Source organism: Pimephales promelas, chromosome 22 (assembly GCF_988280905.1).
Source record: "Pimephales promelas chromosome 22, fPimPro1.hap1.1, whole genome shotgun sequence".
Lineage (NCBI taxonomy): Eukaryota > Metazoa > Chordata > Actinopteri > Cypriniformes > Leuciscidae > Pimephales > Pimephales promelas.
In genome coordinates this window covers 19354907-19376560 of record NC_142790.1, presented here as the reverse complement: position 1 = coordinate 19376560, position 21654 = coordinate 19354907, and the positions used below count along the sequence as shown (strand labels likewise).

Genomic DNA, 21654 nt, shown 5'->3' with positions numbered 1-21654 from the left:
TCTGCACGGGGCAAAGTTTGGTCTTCTCCCAGTTGACCTGAAGGCCCAGACGAGCTTGGTCCTTGTGTTCGCAAACTTGGTCTCGAGAGTGTACTAGGATACAGTCATCAAGACAGTTCAGGATGCGAACCCTGTGTTCCCGCAGGAAAACAAAGGCTGCCTTGATGACCTTTTTAAAGACGCGAGGAGTCGGGGCTAATGAATTGCATAGCTGAGCCTGATGGTTCGTGCGACCCAGTGGGACAGATCGGGAAACTCTATCCAGGCTCCCAAGGACCAAGGATATTTTGTTGGTTTAGTTCCAGACCTGCGGTCTTCGGTCACCATGGCCACCAGCTGAAGTATTATCTCGCGTGGAGAAAATAGATCGGGGTGTGGATGAGGGGACTCTCGCTCTGTTGAGCTCATTGAGTCTCGACAGTTACATTGCAATGGCCATGTTCCCACTGGGAGAACGTGACGAATCCACGAACGCTGTCTGAACGTGATCGAAGCCCAAACACGCCAAAACCGCGCTAGAGCCCATCAGCTGAATCGATCACATTACCGCACTCAGAAAAACACGGGTAGATCGTCTTTAGAAAGAAGAAAACATATCTGCATATTGCTGGCGTTCTCCTTTTATACCCACGCGGTGGGGCAGAGTTACGGCATGAAAATTCCACAGACCCATGGCATTTCCTTGCCATTGGCTTGTTTTTATTTCTTTCGAAGATCAAAAGCTTCTTAGCGAACCCCATTCATCATGATCCGACGTAACTCGGAGTGACAGTGAAAGGGAACTGCAAAAACTTGCTTGGTTTGCTGCAACATTAGTTGGACCAGACACAAAATATATATAATTATAATTTGACTCAAACCCAGAAAGCAAAACTCAAATTTGTATTCAATTGTTCTGGTATTCATTCTGAAACGATTTCATCAGATGTAAAAATGTCATCTCTTTTATGTCATTTTATGCTTTCTGTTACCTTGAGTGAATCCAATTATAGTCACACCATAATGTGGCAACATTATGAGATTCGATTACATCAGCAGGGGTCTGACATGAAAGAACCATTTCCAGTCATTCGTCATACACAAGCTGAGAACATTATACATAGAGTGTATAGTTTCACTTCTTTTCCCTTATATGTCTCTCAAAGGCCACTCTCAAAGGTCTCTGCTTCAGTGTAGGCATAAATACAGTGACAACACCTCTTTATAAAGTTACAGAATCGGTAATCATATAGATTTAAGCTTTAAATTCAATTTCAATTTTATTGAAATAAGCCTAAAAACTAGCACAGTAACACCTTACAGTAAGGTTAATTAGTTAACAGTAGTTGATTAATTAACATGAACTAACAATGGGCAATACATTATTTGTTAATGTTGGGTAATAAAAATCCAGCTGTTTATTGTTTGTACTTATGTTAGCTCACAGTGCATTAACTAATGTTAACAAATACAACCTTTGATTTTAATAACGTATTAGTAATGTTGAAATTAATATTAACTAAGATTAATTAATGCTGTAGAAGTATTCATTCTTAGTGCATGTTCTAAGGTAGTTAAATAATTAACCTTATTGTAAAGTGTTACCGCTAGCACATTCTTCACTGAATTCAATCAAATGTAAAAAGAGCAGAGAGTGCCTGTATTTTCATTTATGATGTGTTTTTCTGTTCCATCAGTTTAGTACACTTATCTTTGTTTTTGTTTGGAAGGGCTCACAGCTTCAGTCAAGGTTCATCTATCTGTCGAGGTCAGATTGTGCTGATACATGAAAAATAAAGCTGTCAGAATGCCCAAGAGACAAATATATTTCTTCTGTCCCAGCTTCCCTTCAGCGTGATACAATACAAGTTTCTCAGATATACACTGTGAACAGTGGAAATCTGCAATGGAGATATTTTTTACTTTAAAATTTAGCTTTTTTTAGAACAACAAAATGGATTTTGTTCATCATTTGGTAGCAGTGCCCATGGAGGGTCAGCACCACCACTGTTTCAAAGCTTTGAGCTGGATCAAACCTGCTTTAAAAATATGCTAAATCTGTGATATTGTAACGCTGGATCACACTGTCATTGAAAGAAATGAAATCCTTATGAAATCTAAGCAGCATACAGTATACCAGTTCAGTCGTCGTTGCCTTGCCAGACAGCAAAAGCGTGACATTTTATAAGAACTTTCAGCAGAAATGGGAGATGATCTGTAATTTGCTATCCTTTCAGTTCTGAGCCACTGATTTCACCCTCACAGTCATGATTGGGAACCACAACTGGAGCTCGACCTGTCAGACAGTATCCAATCAGAGAAAGCTTTACTTGCCTCAGGCTTTGTGTGGTGTTGATGAGACGCATTTGAGTCCCACACACACCTGAAACTGCATACAACAATCCCCAGGCTCCTATTAAGACAACCGGAAGATTAAGGGTGATTTAAGTGTTGCGCTTAGATCTTCCGTTAAGGGAACTCAGGGAGTCTCAATCCACTCACAGTCTGGAAAAGAAAGTAGTCAGGAAAATGACGTCACGTGGACAGTCAAAGTAAAGTCTACTGGATAGTGCGCACGCGGTGAACGCGTCTTTCCGTGCATGGGTTGCACCAGGGCAGGACTTAGGGGGCTGGGGGCCCCTGGGCTTGAGTTTATGTTTGGGCCCTACTTGCGCTACTACAAACATCATTATGGAGTAGCACAAATTATACAAAATATGATTTAAATATGCTCATTCCTAGAGCAATTAAAATATTATGCAACATGCAGTCAATCAAGTTTATTCATTATAATACTAGGTGGGTAAATGTATGAGCTTTTTCAGATCTTTCGATCTAATGTACGAAATGAACTTTATTTTCATGTTCAATTTATACAGGTCTATTATGAACGTGAAAGAACCCGACAGAAAAACACAAAGACTTTCTTTTCTGCTCTGATAGCCAGAAGACCATTTTCGAACGCTGTGAGTGTGTTAGAAATCAGGAATGATAAGAGCATTGTGTTTGGTAGCCTATGTTTTTTTCATCTTCAAACCAAACAAGGGTCTTCAGCAACAAATTTGAAATACCGTCTGGCTAGCACAATTTCCATAATGCTTAGCTACACATTACTAAGTCAGTAGCCTACTAGGCATATTTAGATATACGGGAAAACGCAATGGAAGACGATTTCAATATATCTAAATTATGTTTAGTGAAGGTAAAACTTCCGAAATCGCCGCGTAAACAATGCGTGATGTAGACGCGCGAGAGATCACTTCCGACGTGATTTTGGAGACGGTTCAGTTCGGTTCAGTTGAACATCAGATCAGTTCGACGGCTGTAACAAGAGGTAAAAAACTATATAAATACTGTTCGTTTTCTCACACAAACCGCTCGTTTCGTGTCTTGGGAATTCTACAGGCCATCAGTGTGTACTTAAATTTACGAGTCATTAAATCGTGTTTGATTTGGACTTCTCTGTGCATGCTCTTTTAGGAGATCTCCATACACTTCCATTATATGACTGACAGACAACAACGGTTTGACCAAAAGGTGTCAAAATTGAAAATGCTGTGGAAACAAAGACACCTACATCTTGGATGCCCTTGAGGTAAGCTAAAACATATAAAAAAATAATTTCAAAGTGAACTATCCCTTCAATAGTATTGTATGTAAACATGAGCTAGATTGATGTATTTGAGTCATCAACCAAGACAAGCTTTTTCAGCATCTCTGGCAAGTGATCCATGTGTGTTTTTACAATGTTCTTCAAATTTTCTTTTCCATTCCTCATTGATTATACTTGATTCTTGTGAGACCTGTAATATCGTCCTCATGTTTGACTTTGCTGCTTTACTCCTTGTAAATTGTGTGCTGGACCAATATGCTTCAAAGCTTTCTTTCATAGCTAAGTGCACAGTGGAAGGCTGTGTGGATTATGAGTGAAGAAAATATTTGATTCATTATTATGTTATGCTGCCGTCATTTATTCACAAGGCTTTGGGGGATCTGCTTTCTTTTTTTCCTTTGCTTTTCAATGCCAAGGTTGTGATACCACACACATTTGAAATTTAATTGAAGTGAATTCATTCTGTGTGGGTGAATAGAAAGGTGAGTCATGCAAGATGTGCATTGTATTTGCAGGAATCTAAGCTCCATCATTTCACATTGTCTAGTCCACACTCTCTATAACTAATTGGCAAACTTTTTATTTGAACATGTTGGCAGATGTGTAAATTTCATTAATACAGCTTTTTTGTCTTCACCTGACCAGTAGCTTGCCAGCTCTTTCCTGTGTGTCTCCAATACAGACCCACAAAACTGCCCCAATGCATGCTAATGCTATTATCCTCATTACTGTTGATTTTAGTGCCAAAATTGACTTTTTCCAGGTCTAGAAGTTACATTTTAAAATTATGCTTTCTCATATAACTAGGTTTTAAATTTGGTTCTTCAACACATAATGAGGTAGATGGAGGCTGAACTATCTTGATTTTTTTTTTTGTTATAACAACTTATTTGAATTATTCTTGAGGACCCATGAAAGTGGACTATCCCATTTAGGTTTTATTTAAGCCCAATTTAAATGAGGAAGTAATTACGAAGATGAGTGATTGAGCGAATAGAATCAAGCTAAGTGCCAGCTGTGAAATAATTTATGTTTTTTTCTACTTTAAAGATGGCTTGACATTTTATTCCAAAGTCCAATTAAGGGAGAGAAGATGCGCTCTCAGTGGAGCGGACTCGCCCTGTGGCAACGCGCACAAGTTTTAATGGGTTTATGTGTTTGATTTTTCCAGAGGTGGAGAATTTCACACATGAATAGAGCAGACCTCTAACATCAAACACAGACGGTGCCTATACCATGCTCTGAGGAGGACTAGGAAGCTAAACATATAGGCTTATTCGTATCACCTTCTAAATTAGGATGAAAACATGGCTTTTCTGGACTGCTAGCAAAGCCAATGCTGCAATATCTATGCAAATGTAAATCGCACTCTCACAAAAATTCTGGTTCTTTTTCACGGGCTTTGATATGAGTTTTCATTATTTAAACAAAGCGAATCTGTTAGTGCACTGTAAAAAAATATTGTTGGTTTAACTTAAAAAAAAAGTAACCTGGTCGCCTTAAAATTTTAAGTTCATTGAAATGGAAAAATTGCGTTAATACAATGAAGGAGATTAATTTAATCACTAGAAACTCAAAATATTATGTTATCTGAACAACATAAATTATCTAAGTTGATTTGACAAAAAAACCCAAAAAACTATTGTGATTACAGTTAGTTTTCTGTCCCTCCATTGAAAATGTGTACCGTATATTGTCCTTGTCCAGAAAGGAAATAAAGACAACATCAAAGTAGTTCATGTGTCATCAGTCGGTTAGTTATAATTTTTGAAGCATCGGAAATACATTTTGGTCCAAAAATAACAAAAACTACAACTTTATTCAGCATTGTATTCTCTTCCGGTTCTGTTGTCCATCCGCGTTAACGAGTCCGCAGTGATGCTGATGATGTAATACGCTACTGACGTGTATCTGGTGGGTCCGTGTATTCGGGTTCAAATAAATATGGCTGGGGGAAAAAATGCAAGTCTACTCTGTGTCGAAATACTTCGAAATGTTTGCAAAAATTGTTTTGTTTACAGCGTGTGTCTCCCTCAGACTGTAAATGAAGCTCGGGCGGACCAGAGAACGCATCTTACATCAGCAGCGTCACTGAACGTGGATTGACAACAGAACCGGAAGACACAATGCTGAATAAAGTCGTAGTTTTTGTAATTTTTGGACCAAAATGTACTTTCGATGCTTCAAAAATTCTAACTAACCCACTGATGTCACATGGACTACTTTTATGATGTCTTTATTTACTTTCTGGACAAGGACAGTACTGAACATACATTTTCAATGAAGGGACAGAAAGCTCTCGGACTAAATCCAAAATGTCTTAAACTGTTCCGAAGATGAACAGAGGTCTTACGGGCTTGGAACGACATGAGGGTGAGTCATTAATGACATAATTTTCATTGATCATTTTTGGGTGAGCTAATCTCCATTTCTAATTTCAAACAGCGTTCCTTTGTTCAGTAAGACTGCATCAGGGCAATGAATTCAAATTCCTATAAAAATGAGAGTTAACTCCATGTACTTCAAAGTTTGCTTTTAAGTGTTCATTTCAGATTCAGGAGGTATAGCACTACAAAGCAAAGCTCTCTCAACAGGACTTCTCTGTTAATTTTTTGTTTGTTCTTTAATGAATGGTTTGATACCATCAAATGTCTAAGTGAAATGCGAATTTTCGCAACAACTCAAAGACATGACATTTATAAGATATGGTGTTTAAAAAAATAGACTTGATCTTTTTAACCTGTGTACTAAGATGTAAAACAAATTTTTCAGGACTACATATGTCCCTGAAATGTTCCTGGAATATTTATTTTAAGCTTAAATGCAAACACTAACTTATCAAGTTGCAGTGGGGGTAAATAATTAAGTGTTATTCATTTCTTAATATTAATATTATATAGTTATTTTAATATATTCTATTTCTAATAAATATTTTTTTTATATGAATTTCTCAAAAAGCTTATGTACTACAATCTTATTTGAGGAAGTTTGTGGTATAATATGTAGCTATCGACTAGATAAATTAGTCTGTATTGTCTATAAATAGGTCTCCATAGCCTTTATCATTTGTCATATATGGGTTTATAATTTATATTTAAGACTCATTTAGTGGCATTCAAATTATTTTAAAAGCATAATTCAAAGTTAAAGATAAAATAGAATTAGTCATTGACTTTTCATCATTTCTCAGAAAAAATACATCAAGAATGCATGCTGTAATGCTGGAATTCTAAGGATCTGGAGTTTCATAATGAATTTTAAATGTAAAACTCATCTAATGCTAAAAACAGAGGGTGACCAAACGACTGAGGTCACTTTGAAAAGGTTTCACTTCTAAACATCAATTTCAGATTTGCTTAGTGTTTGGGTTATCCCTCTTTTACTTTAATGAGCTCCACATGTTTGTGTAAAACCTGATGATGATCTTGAACTTAGAAAGCAAGAACATCTGACCTTTTGTGCAAAGGAGTCACATGATAAATGTCATAATTAGCTTACTGAAATAGTGACCTAGAAAGAGTGCGGACTATTCATTTAATGCCATAACATGTCTTTGTTTTAAAATTTTCTTGTTCAAAAGTATGTAAATGTTTTTGAAAGAACTCTCTTATATGTACACAAAGACTGCATTTGTTTGATCAAAAATCTAGTAAAGTAATGAGTAATATTTGAAAAAAACACAATTTAAAACAACTGTTTTCTAATTTAACCCCAGTCTTCACATTAGTATCTTTCTAATTTGTTGCTCAAGAAACCTTCATTATTACTATCACTGTTTTTTTTTTGTTTTTTTTGTGGAAACATTTTTTTGACGGATACTTTGATGAATAAAAAATCCAATATAGTAGCCATTATCCCTTGACATTGTTCAAATTCACTACCCTTTCGTTATGTTTGTACTACTACTTTTAACTGCTGTAAAAATGTATCAGATTTTTTTTGTTTCAAATTTTTTGGCATAAATCTATTAATCAAGCTCAGTCCTGATCAAAACTACCAAATGTTAAGAAAAAAAAATCTGTATTTTAACTCTTTAATAGCCAAATTCAAATTATGTCACTGATTTGGGGGGAAAAACACACAAAATTACTTATTTTCAATATAAAATGTGATTGTGGATTGGATTATTATTATTTTTTTTTGTTACTTTTATCACAGTCTTGGACATGTCAAAGAAACAACATTGATTTTTATGCATTGTTAGTTTTTGTGCGGAAGAATCAGAACTTTTTCTCCCTTATTTACTGTTCGTGGCAGTTTTTTTCCCATTGGCTTCCATTATAACCACATTTTTGACTGCAAAGCCATGGCACCATGTAATTTAGATTGTTGGTGGTTTTCCCTGTTGGGAAGAAGTAAAAATTTGTCATTTTTACTGTTGATAACCAGGTGGCAACCTTGACCCTTTATAAAGATAGGCCTGTGCAAAAAAAGCTTAGTTTCTGGCTTTTACATGGAGTTATATGGGGTACAATGTTAAAAAAAAAATTTTTTAAGATTTGTTATCACAACAATTTTTCTTTTGTCAAATCAACTTAAATAATTTATTTAGTTCAGATAACTTATTATTTTGAGTTTCTGATGATTAAATCAATCTCCTTCATTGTATTAACTCACTTTTTCCAGTTCAATCAACTTAAAATTTTAAGGCAACCTTAATTTTTTAAGTTAAACCAACAATATTTTTTTGCAGTGTATAAGTATATGAGTTTTGATCAGGACTGAGGTTGATTTAATAGATTTATTTAAAAAAAAATATCTGATACATTTTTACAGCAGTTAGCCACAAGTAGTGGCTGTTTTCAGCCACGAACATAACAAAAGGGTAGTGAATTTGCCTAGAGTTACTGTTGAGTTTTTGAAAATTTTCAAATATTTTTTTCAAACTATAAAATGTGAAAATAAGATGTCACCAAAAATCATTCCATTTGCTGAAACATGGAAAAAGTTATGGCCAAATTAAGACTCAAAAATACCCCACAGTGGCTAAAATCAACCCCAACAGCACATAAAGGGAATAGAAAGTCCAAAATAGTAGCCTTTATTTGAAATAGCCACTTTTGATTAATTTAATGCATCCTTTCTGAAAAAGTTCTAATTTCATTCTACAATGTAAAACAAATATCGTTGGTTTAACTTAAAGTAACCTGGTTGCCTTAATTTTAATTGCATTGAAAAAAAAAAGAGTTAATACAGTGGAGATTTGGCTAATTATTATTAATTATTGACTAAAGAAAACCTGTTGTGATGATAAATCATGAAAATTTAATTTATTTTTTAAATTATTATTTTGAATCTCAGATCTTCAATGTAATCTTGGCAATCTCTTGAAAACAGACCGAAACTGTAGGGCAGAATGCAACGTCCCAAATGAATACTTTGCATGTGAGGTATAAAATATTCATGGCATGTTAGTGTACGGCGGGTCACACTTTGTGGAGCATCATTTTTAAAACTCGCATAAAGTCTGCAAAATGCCATAAATATATAAAACATTAAAGAGATATTTACTTACTTCATGCTGTTCAAATACATGTTATTAGACTGAATGACAGTCACCATTCACTTCATTGCATGGAAAAAATGTTTACTTTTTCGTTCGCTTTTGTACAGTATTTAATTAAAAAAAGAAAGTCATATAGTCTTGGTCAATCTTGACCAGGACTTCCTGATATATGAGATATTATATCTCAAAGGATATGATAAAACTTTCATTTTGTGCTAAACAATCTATTCAATATTATGTTTAACATGATTAATATTCAATAAATCACTGTCTTTCAAACAGAACTAGGCCATGTAAGACCATGTAAAAATCTCTATCCATTCATGATATAATCAATGCAAAAATATTGTTTAAATCAGATATTCACAATGTTGCCAAAGAACTGCCTCAATGAATGTTTCCGTCTCGTGTTTGAAACCGAACAAAAGGTCTCTGCAGCGTCTCATTTTCACTGAAAGCTGAAATGATTTATCAGGACAAAGATTATTAAAAAAAGATGGAGATGGTACAGTACCGGACATGGTTCTTGTGGCTCTTTTGTGTGCTTACATGATCCCTTCCTCTGGTCCTATCTAAATCACGAGGCTGTGAATAACAACAATTGACACTCTGTCACCAAGCATTATGGGAAAGCTTATTTGGTGAAGATGCTCATTCCAACACTAGTCCAGAGTCCAGCTGAGAGCTGTGTCAAGTGCATTTCCAGTACAAATGCATTTCACATGGACCAATCAAGTGTGGAAACTGTTTTGACGGTCTTGGACACGCATGTTATCCCATGAAAAATCCATTTCCTTTTTCTGATTGCTGCATGTGAGCATGAATGAACTTAAAATCACAAGTTGGGATGTAATACATGTGTCACAAGGGGATAGAAAGAGGTCACAAATAATTCCCTAAAATTTGAATAGTAAACTTGGTGGCAATGTTCAAACAAAATTGTATTCACATTGAATAAAACATTAGATATGGGTGAAGCACAAAAGCGATTTACACTTACAGTAGAAAATCAACTCACCAAACCATTAATCCTCAGATTAATGATTCATGTCCAGTATGTCTTTCTCTGAGGACATCCGCGTTTATCATTCAGAAAGAATGTTAACATGTTGTTAATCACCATTTTGTTAAGACTTTGAGGAGGAAAAAGCGAGGCACAACTTCAGTAAAACTAACTTCCTTCACAATTTCTGAGGAAAACAATGAAGGCATTTTTCCTTGTTCCACTGTAACAACAACTATACATTTTTAATAACAATTTGAAGGCTTGTTAAGATAAAAAGAATACCAGAGTCCACACCACAACTGTAACAATAATGGCACAGAGAAACAATATCGTTTAAATAACTTTGTGAATGATTTTTTTTTCCACCTGATGAATGACAAAAAACATTGACAGCCAAGCAGAATCCGTTAAGTTTTAAAGATTGTGAGCATTCAAGCATAACAGCAGTGTGCAAAATATATAGTTATAGTTATCTTTTACTTGTTTAGTTGTGGTGTGAACGGGCCTAATTCTATATGAGTAAAGGAAAGTCCAGACCATAACAATAAATAATGGCACAGCAATATGATTGGTATCACTTTAAGAAAGTGTTATACATTGACAGACAATCAGAATCCATCATGCAGCAACAACCTGGATACCATAGCTATTAGCTATAGTCCTGGTGGATCGTTTTTAGTGTGAACTGACCTTTACTTCTGGTCCTCAAATTTAATTGGCCAAGTGCAAGAGGCTGCTCACTGCAGAGCCAATAGGTGGAGCTTGACGTCCAGCTGCCTTTCTCTGGACGTAATGGGAGCTTGAAGGTCTAGGAACACCCTGACCCTACCCCAAAAACCCTGTCCCTAAACCATAACCATTTAGTCCACAGTGGTGGAGCTTGATATAATTTGGCTCTGTAGTGACTTGACTTGCAAGTGGACACCAATAGCGTCTGAAATTTTCTCTACTTGTATTCTTGTTTTTTTTTTAAATAACATTTGTTTCTCAGACACCATACACCGTACCCTATCATATGCATACAGAGTGTGTAACATACAGTACATTTAATCAAAGACTCAATTGCTCAAACAATTAATAAAAAAATGATTAATTCAGGAATAAAAAAAGTGAGTAATTTAATCATTCACTCAACTGATTAGTTCAAAAACAATCATTAAATTAGGTATCCCACCACTGTTTCTCTTTGTTTTTGTTTTTGTTGGCAGAACAAAAAGAGACAAATTAACCTGCAATGTTGTGCTTAAAATTGTGCTCAAAACTGTCCATTCTTATTTTATTGGATATTTATTTATTATAAAAGATTCATCCTTGCACATTTTTTTGTTTTATTCACATGCCCTAATGCAATGACATGATGATGTTTACTGGCACGAGGGTAGGACAAACTGTTACTCACATCATGACATCACAGCAATGGCATCCAATCAAATCCTGATGGACAAAATCAAATCTAACCCTACATTTTTTCATTTGAGAAGCAGTTTGACTCAGATTTATCTCTCAATAGGGAAGAAAAGACTAACGCAACTTAAAGGGTTAGTTCACCTATCATCTTCGGAACAGTTTAGTCCGAGAGCTTTCTGTCCCTCCATTGAAAATGTATACACGGTATACTGTGCTTGTTCAGAAAGGAAATAAAGATATCAGATACAATAAGATATATTTTTGGACCAAAATGTATTTTTGATGCTTCAAAAAATTCTAACTTACCCACTGATGTCACATGGACTACTTTGATGATGTCTTTATTACCTTTCTGGACAAGGACAGTATACCGTACATACATTTTCAATGGAGGGACAGAAAGCTCTCGGACTAAATCTAAAATATCTTAAACTGTGTTCCGAAGATGAACGGATGTCTTACAGGCTTAGAACGACATGAAGGTTATTTGTGTCATTTATGACATCATTTTTTTTCATAGACATATACACTAGACCTCACCTTGGATACGGCAGTTCATTGGAACGAATGCGTCAATAGAGCCGCCATCTTGAAACAGGGGAGCCCCTCCACTTTAATGCATCAGCGTCAATGTAGTAGACACAGGTCTAACGGAAATAAAATCACCATAAATCATCATGAATGCGATTTTTCTTGTTTTTTTTGTTTGTTCCAACGGTCAGACATGTATTTATCATTGATTCCAGAAAGAATTTTTTTTTTTTTTTAAACATTCTTCCTAGTTCAGATTTCATCCGTGAACATCATACGCTGCACAAAAGTCCGCCACCATCAATGAATTCGAAGTAAAGGCAGAGATAGCAGCGTTACCTAGCTACTTCCTATGACAAGACCCCTGTTCCAAGATGGCGGCGGTTTTGACGCATGCTTAGAACCCCCAGGTGAGGTCTAGTGTATATGTCTATGATTTTTTTTTTTTTGGTGAATTAACCCTTTAAGTTTCATGCTGATTTTATCTGAAGCAGTGTCATAATGGCAATGAATAGGCATCTTAAAGGGATAGTTCACTTTTTGAAATACATTTTTGATATTTTAGCTTACCTCAAGGGCATCCAAGATGTAGGTGTCTTTGTTTCCACAGTATTTTCAATTCTGATATTTTTAGGTCAAACCGTTCTTGTCTGTCAGTCATATAATGGAGGTATATGGGGTCCACCTCAAAGAGTATGCACAGAGAAGTCCAAATTAAACAGGATTTAACGACTCGTAAATGTAAGTACACATTGATGGCCTAAGACACAAAACAAGCGTTTATCAATGTGTGTCAATGCAATGAGAGAAGCTCCCTCGCCCTCAGAGTACTTGGATGTGACTGTGATTACGATATAAATACTGTTTGTTTTCTCACACAAACCGCTCGTTTCGAGTCTTAGGCCATCCATGTGTACTTACATTTACGAGTCATTAAATCATGTTTAATTTGGACTCATGCATGCTCTTTGAGGTGGACCCCATAGACCTCCATTATATGACTGGCAGACAAGAACGGTTTGACCTTAAAATATCAAAATTGAAAATACTGTGGAAACAAAGACACCTACATCTTGGATGCCCTTGAGGTAAGCTAAAACATATAAAAAATTAATTTCAAAGTGAACTATCCCTTTAAACTTCTAAGTAAAAGAGATGTTAGTTGCTCGCTATTGGAGCTGTGAGCGCCAACAGCAGAATCAGGACACCGGGACTGATCCTCTCATGCTTGTTTAACACAGAAATGAAATGGATCAGTGCAGTAGAGAGTGGTCTGGGTCAAACCAAACATCTGCACTTATCTGTTGGACTGAAGGTGACTGTATACTGCCAAGCTTTCAGTGCACCATTGCCTGCCAAGAGACAGCAACACTTGGAAGTGTAATGCCTGCACTGTTTTTCTTGTCCGGCATTACTCAGTGACCTACACCTTTTTTCTTGGTCTGTATTGCCATTTTAAAAACCAGCATTACTCAAAAGACTTTCCTAATCTCCATAAATAGATCATAGCCTAAGAGGATGGATCAACAGAAGTGATATTAGGTCATTTAGTTGAAATTACACTCATACAAGTCCCAGATCTCAGCTTAAGAGCTGAAGAGTTTTAACATTAAACCTCATTATCATTTAAAGTCAACAGCAGGTCTTATTTACACACAACAGGTCATATGTTCAGTTCAAAAGAATCAAAAGTGAGGATATGAAACCGATATAAAAATGCAGGGTTTTCTCAATCAAAATAGCAATACTAGCTGAAGCCAAAGACATCTGAATTTTTTTGTCTTTGATCTTTCCCTAATCTTTACTTTTACCTTAATTAAACACAGCTTTTTGAAAAGCACTGTTGACAATCATCTGACCTCATAAAATGTACACAGCTCCCTCAGCCTGTAAGACACTATAGTTTTATACTGCCACCCAATGTTCTAATACATATATTACAACCTTAAAAACACCATCTGATATTAATGTTTAGTCACATGAATTATTATAAGAAAAATGAAAGAAAAAATTACATAAATAATATCTACATCATACAAAATTATTATTCTAAATAAGCATTAGGCTATTAAAAGACGATTTTTTTCTTTAAAATCATTTGCTGTAGTGACCTTTAATTTGGAGTAGAAACAGGTGGAGAAATTATTGCATCAGGCATGGGTCACACCAAGCCACCTAAATCGGCTTCATGGTATAGGCCCCTGGTTTCACAGACACCGCTTATATTAAGCGAGGATCGGGCCTTGGTTAAATTAAGACATTTAAGTAGCGTTCATAAATGTGCCTTAGAAAAAAAAATATTGAGTCCAACTTGAGAAAAAAAAAAAAACAATGGCACTGACATTCTTTTTTAAGTTTTTAAGAGCCAAACTAAAGTTAACACTGACCTTCATAATGGTGACATTTCCTTCAGTGATTCTGATTGTTAATATCAGATGTCTTCAATAAGGTTCAATCAGAATGCATTTAATCACTTATCTCATTAACATTAACACTGCTTCAGTGTTAATTTTAACACTCTTGACTCGATTCAACCAGAAAAAATGCTCAAGCAAATGCCCAAAAGCCAAATAAGACAAACACACAGTGTACTTATAATGTTCAGCTGCTGATTTATTTGAAATTTCTGAATCCGATTTTGGCCACAACCAAGTTCCAACATGTGAATAGTGCACACAAATCTGCTCACATTTTAGAGGACGTAATTTTAGGGTAAGTTTACATGACAACGATGCACTAAAAACGAAATGTTTTTCTTAGTACAGACGACAGATCCGTGAAAAGGACTAAAAACGCTGTATTATGCATACCAGACAAGTAGCTGGCAGAGCACTCGCGCCAAACGCGCATGCCCATAGATTAAACACATAATAAGCATTCACGGATTCACATTTATGTAGTTTAAATGTAGTCAAAAACGTACACTTTGAAACCCATTTTCAAAAGTTTGCGTTTTCAGGCCTCCAAAAATGCAAATGAATGGCCAAAAGCATAAAAAGTTTTCCGTTTTTAGTTGAAAACAGTGTCGTGTAAACGCCCCCTTAGTTGGTTGCTGGAGGTTCATGTTGGAAGAAGTTAAAAGAGCAGTTTTCCAGTGACTCAAAACCAATTCAAATGTCTATCTAAAAGTGTTTGTTTGTCCATTATGCAGAATATACTGTAAGATGACAAAATTGCCATATCCTTGATAAAAGAAAAGGTTTTAATTGTATGCATCTGAATCAAATGTAGGATGCAAGACAATATTGGTCTTAAGATACTTTTGTAAGTGTTTAAGTAATAACCTCCAGCACCAATTACAGTTAAAGTTACCAATTACAGTTTATTGGATTTATAAAAACATAGGTCACAAATGTATGACACAATTAATCTAAATACAACTTTTCTCTTTAGAGCAACTAAACAATTAATCTACAACATGAAAAACTATTAATATAAAAATACATATCTCATAGATTCATCAAACACACTTTGTCTATTATATGAGGAGTGAGTAAATATGTATCCATTAAAAAGGCCGAGAGCGGTGATCTCCGTAACCTTCAATCAAATGCTCATTTTAAATGTAAAAATGTATCAAGAACCCATGATTGCAAATGGAACATGTCACTTTACTTTGTTATGCTGTCCTGAAAAGGAAACCTATAATCAGTCAATAGAAACAGAGCCCTTACAGCACTATTATTACAATTAGCATTAAATTGTTTAGAATAGATTGACACTTTGAAATGATCAAACACACATTCTCATTCCATTTTGATAGCTGTAATTATAAAATGTAAGGCATTGACACCTGAAAAAAACTGTAGCATACCACAGGACTAAATGTTATCCTCGAAAAAAATTTACATGCAAGCTGCTGCTACTACACAGAAAAATGACAACTTTGTACCAACCATTAGAAGCACAGCTTGCTTGTAAAAATTTAGGAATTGTTCAGATAATTATATCTACACTTATTACTTGCCTGCAAACTACTTCCGATGAACTTAAATCATTTGGTTACACTTTATTTTAAGGTGTCATTGTTACAGTGTAATTTTATTTTATTAAATTACATATTATTACTTAATATAGGGTTAGATTGAGGGTTAGTTGCATGTAATTATGGATAATTTACTATAAGTACATATGTAACAAGGACACTGTAAAATAGTGTTACCAATGATTTTTTCACGTGGATTGCTTGAGGAATAATAGCAAGTGCATGACATTTGCAATTAACAGAAATGCAGTGTACAAACTAGTACTGTCAAATCAATTAATCACGATAAATCACATCTAACATACAAGTTTTGATTTAAATAATATATGTATGTGTGTATACATAGTGTATATACACACACTCACATACATGTATATATTAATATACATAAATATAATCGAAATTCAATTCATTCATCGAAATGAATTGATTTGACAGTACTAGTACAAACTTAATATCCTGCGTCAGTGTAAAATGATATGACATCCTTGTGATCAAATTTAAACTCAATATTAAGTTGTCATCAAATGAATATGATCGATTTGACGTGATCAAATTATAATACTGCTGCAAAACAAAAAAAACGTTCTAGTGGTTTTTGTCCATAGTGGTTTGAATTTCATGAAAAATAGTGCAAATAAATAATTACATAATATGTAAACTAGCCTCTTTAAATAAACACTAAAATGTATACTGACATTTTTTTAATTATAAATGATCTGTTTTTGTTATTTTTGTTAAGACTTGCACGCTCCTGCAACTTTTTAAGCCCCTGTTCTTCTTCTCTACATCATGCCAAGAATGAATGCAGAATTATGATAATTTGTTGAAATGATTTCAGATTTATAGTCTTTGGAACAAGTATTGTAGAAAGGCTACACAAAATTATCTTGTGTAGAAAATGACATAAGACCAACATGAATGTGCTTTGTATACAAATTATAGTACTAATATAATTAACAACAAAAAAAAGATATTGAGTATAGCCATAATTAAACGACACAGTCCAAAAAAATTTTTTTTTACTGAATTCCCTACCATGCCCACTTTAGGTTAATTACACATAATATATGTGAATTTATAGTTTTTATTACAACAAAATGAACCCTTCCTACAAATAGATTAGGTTTAAGTTAGCTTAAACAATGGTAAGTATTCCTATTTTGCAGCAAATAAATAAAATTAAATTAACAGAAACAACAAAATGCTTACTTCATGTCTGTTCAACAATTCCTCCATATTACACTCACGACATGTCATTAACAACTTGATTTTTCATCAATGTATTTGAAGACCCCTGTAAAAAACATCATTGCACTCACCATCTACGTACTACAAAATAAACATCATACCAGTAGATCAAAGCAAGAGATGAAGCGAAAATCAATATCAAGTTTACGTGAGCCACCAGTTCATGAGTAAAATGTCTCCTCCTTTCTGCTAGTATCTCACCCTGCTCCTGAAGTCCTCATACTCCACAGTCCATGTTCCTGTCCAGCAGTTTGCGGTGGAGGGTTAGCAGCGTGGAGAGGCAGGCCACGGACATGTGGAAGACCAGCTGCCAGATGTTCCTCGGGCCAAAGAGAAAAGCATTGCAAAAGATGATGAGAGTCAGGAGAGTGAAGGCTTTCAATTTCTTCTGGCAGGTATGGAACAAGTACAAGTGACACTGTGTTAGGAAGGAGACACAAATTTGAGTTAGGCAGCTTCGTGTGCATTTACAGGCGTTATAAATGCCACATGTAGAGTAGTAATGCAATTTACCTGGCAAACACAGCAGAGAAATGCCAAAAGAAAAGCCACCACATTCCACAAACCATCATAATCATCCTGTAAAAAAATGGTGTCATATCATAAATAAAAACTTCACTGAATTATAATGAATCAATTAATTTATTAATTAATTACATATAACGAGTTATTATAGGGATTTTGTACCAGTGTTATTTTATTATTATTTATAGACGCATCGAATTTTTAATATCTTGAATTAGCTTTTATTTTTAAATTTTAATTTTAGTTTACGTTTTAGTACTTTGCTATTTGCTTTTATCTTTTTTTATATGTCTATTTTTATTTAAGTACTTTAACTTATTTTATATTATTAACATATACATATTTTTCAGCTTTATTTCCAATAATGAAAACAACTTTTTAAAGTTTTAGTTTAACAATAACAAAACAAAAGGGATATGAATCAAGATACCAATCTCCTCCATGTCTGCTAGGCAAAAAAATAACATAATAATAAGTGTACAAATATAAATAATGACTTTATGGTATGTCCGCCTATATAGCTTTTAATAAACCAAGGGTATCTGCTATTGCATGACAAGATTATTCAGTACCAGCATACAGAGTATCGGCTGATATAATAGATTTTTTGTAGTCAGAATGGGCAGATACTGGATATTTAATTGCACTCATGCATGCCCTAATTATATATTTAGATTACCTTTGACCCATCTAACAATTGCTTAAAGATGTTAACATAAACTGTTAAAAGTAAAGCAAAATTAATACAAATGAATATCCATTTTACATAATGTCCATTATAATGCCAGAATTCACTTGAAGCATTTAAATCATTTTATTTTAGTTTTTAGTTTAATTTAGTCAAAATAGTGAATATATTTACTTTATTTAGACGGAAGACAATGTATTGGTTGGCAATATATTGGTTATCAGCCATAAAATCTCTTAAATGAACACCTGCATACAACACTTGGACCACAGTGTTACCTGGAAGGTGTATTCAATAAGGTGAACACCACGTATAAGGTTGAGGGCAGCACACATGATGTTAAGAACCAGTGAGAGGATCCCTGGTGCTGAGATTGGTTCCAATCTCTGACTTTGACCTTTAACACCAACAGAAATCAATAATCAGTCAAAACTTATATGTCCAACTTAAGCTGCTGCCACCCTTACGAAAAAAAAAAACGCAATCGTCAATATAGCAAACCTGACGCAGCTGCTTCTTCTACATGCCCATTGGCTGCTCCATTGGTGAGTGCCACGTCCTCCATGGTAAGAACCTGAGGGGGGCTGGTCCTGAGGTCTTCCTGCACCTCGGCCAGGGTCACCTCCAGAGATGGACCCCCTTTCTGGTTATAATGCTGCTGGAGTTTTTGAATTGCACTATCTGAAATTAAACCATCAGACAAAAATGAGCATCTTAATTAGTGCAATTGTTAATGTAATATCTTAAACTCAAGATCTGTTTCAGATCCATGGTTTAAATCAAAACCAATCCTATGCACTTTTCTGTCACCTTACCAAACTCCAGAAATGGGTACGGCCTGCTTGCCAGGGTCACTGCAGAGTTGTCGAAGCATGCTGTGAATTCCCAGCGCAAGTCTTCCAAGAAGCAGAAGGCTGTGGCAGCGGGGAGACTGCATGCACATACGGTCATGTACGACACACCCTCGGATGAGAGGAAGCTACAACACACAGAGAGACCACTTAGTTAACAAATGAATTCACAGGGCGGTCACCAATTTCCTTGGCTTATCCCGGACTCCGGAATGCAGGTACACATTGCTAGGCACATTCTTATAGTTCCTGTGTCTGATATGGCAACACTTAGCGAAACAATACAGTCATGTCATAAAATTCGGTTTGATACACGATGCTGTTCTAACAATACTTTAAACAGTCAAAATAGAGTGGAATGGAAACATTACATGTTCAAGCCAACAAATGTAATGTTTATTATGGTTATACCAATTTTTCATTTATTCATAATAATACACGTTTACTGCACATAAATGTTAAATAAATGTGCAATTTCCGGCTAATTTTCATCCACAGTACCTTGGCAGGTCACCACTAACAAACCTTCTTTAAATGACAAAATAGGACTAATTGATGGACGGTCAAATGTGTAACTTTCGCTTTACCCTATTTGATGCTAAATTAAATCTGTGTAAACATTTATTTTGGGTGAACAGTGCACAACATTATTGCTGCTTATTCACTATTCACTGCTCAAGAGCAGACTTCCTGGTCTTTTGGTTTCCATGACCACTAAAAGACAGAGTTGTCCATAAACAAGAATGCACTTACTGAATGTTGAGTTCATGGCCCCTGACTGTCCCTCTCTCTGGTAATAAACTTAGGGATTTTGAGATCACTTTCAGCTGTTGCTTTCTCTCCTGAAGTTCCTTGTTATGCAGGAAATCAGTGGAGGCGGAGAGAGGGAGTCCATCCCTGACCCGGACCACAAAGGCAAACAGGATCAGTGACATGCTCCTCGGAGGCTTCTATGAGAACACATCCTGAACAGAGGAAGCAGAGGAAAGACACAGATAATTATTACAAAGTAACAACTACAGCACGTCTGTAGCATGTCTGATGAGAAGAATCTTTCAAATGTATAGACGCAACTGGATGTAAACTAAACTAGTGGTAAAAAAAATGTAGGTCTACTCATGCTTTAATATTAACATTTTTACTTTATTATTGCTTATTTTGTAACACCTAAGAATAAGGTACAATTTGTTAACAACATTAGAGTTAACAAACACTGAAAAATAAGTCTAAAGCAGTATATGTTCATTTCAACGTACAAATTCATTATTAAAATCAAAAGTTGTCTGTAAATTTTATCATGGGCTAACATGTCAATGGTAAGTATACTGTAACATAAATACTGGCTGTTGTTAGTGCATTGAATAAAATCTGATTAAATTCATACTTAGGCACAATGTATATGTCTAAACACGAAGTTCAAACATTTTTGAGTCTATTGATCAAAACATTTATAAGATAATGAAAAAAATGTAGTGCATACCTATATTATTACCACTTATTTACATTATATGCATATATAATAACATAATATTACAATACGGTTTAACATGGTTAATATGAAATAATTTTTAACTAAAGGTAAATTAAATGTATTCAGAGTTTTAAAATTTAAAAGGAATCCACCACTGTTTTGTGACTGTACGATAGCGTAACCAATGGTTCCAACATAACTGGACCACATTTGCAAAGTTTGGATATAATTTCCTATGGTCAATCATTAAATGTGGAGTGGATTTTTAATTCACATACAGTAGTTCAAATACACAGTCATTCTACAAGGCACTGCTAGCAGGTGCAAATGCATTTTACCATCCCTTACCTTACGACAGCTCAATACATTTACACTGAATTACAAACAGTGAATTAAAAAAGCTCAGGTGTATTTAAAACTGTGTTTTAGAAATGTCTCAAAATAATAATTACAGAGTTATTTATGACTTAATGATATAAAGACGCAACCAGGGGCTTTTTGTTTGTCTCTCTGAATTATGGGAAACAGGAGCGTCACCGGATGCCGTTATTTCAAAATAAAAGTCCTTACATTACTGAAGATCAATTTCAAAATGTCAAATGGTGGTTTATGTGAATGTGTTCTATTTACATAGACCATAGATAAAAAAAGAAAAGAAAAAGAAAACTGTAAATATGTTTAATATTTTAAATATATTTTATATTAAAATAAATATTAAATATAAAATATTCTTTACATTTTTCAACAAATATAACATAAATAATATAAATTGATATAAATCATTTTCGATATCTTCAATGAAGAAGAACAATTTGCAAAGCTGTGGGTTTCCGCAAAATAG

At 34.8% G+C, this 21654-nt stretch overlaps 1 protein-coding gene across 1 annotated transcript; it reads right to left on the bottom strand.

Annotated features, from left to right (window-relative positions):
• Nucleotides 1–15344: 15344 nt before the first annotated feature.
• Nucleotides 15345–21346, bottom strand: sec22c (SEC22 homolog C, vesicle trafficking protein). The gene is made up of 7 exons (XM_039666959.2): nt 21162–21346; nt 20096–20307; nt 19307–19470; nt 18993–19172; nt 18770–18888; nt 17792–17857; nt 15345–17696 (listed from the first exon to the last, which is right to left on the bottom strand). Exons 2-7 carry the CDS (start codon nt 20275–20277, stop codon nt 17496–17498), a joined length of 912 nt encoding a protein of 303 aa, XP_039522893.2. The 5' UTR covers nt 20278–20307; nt 21162–21346; the 3' UTR covers nt 15345–17495.
• Between the last annotated feature and the right edge of the window lie 308 nt (nt 21347–21654).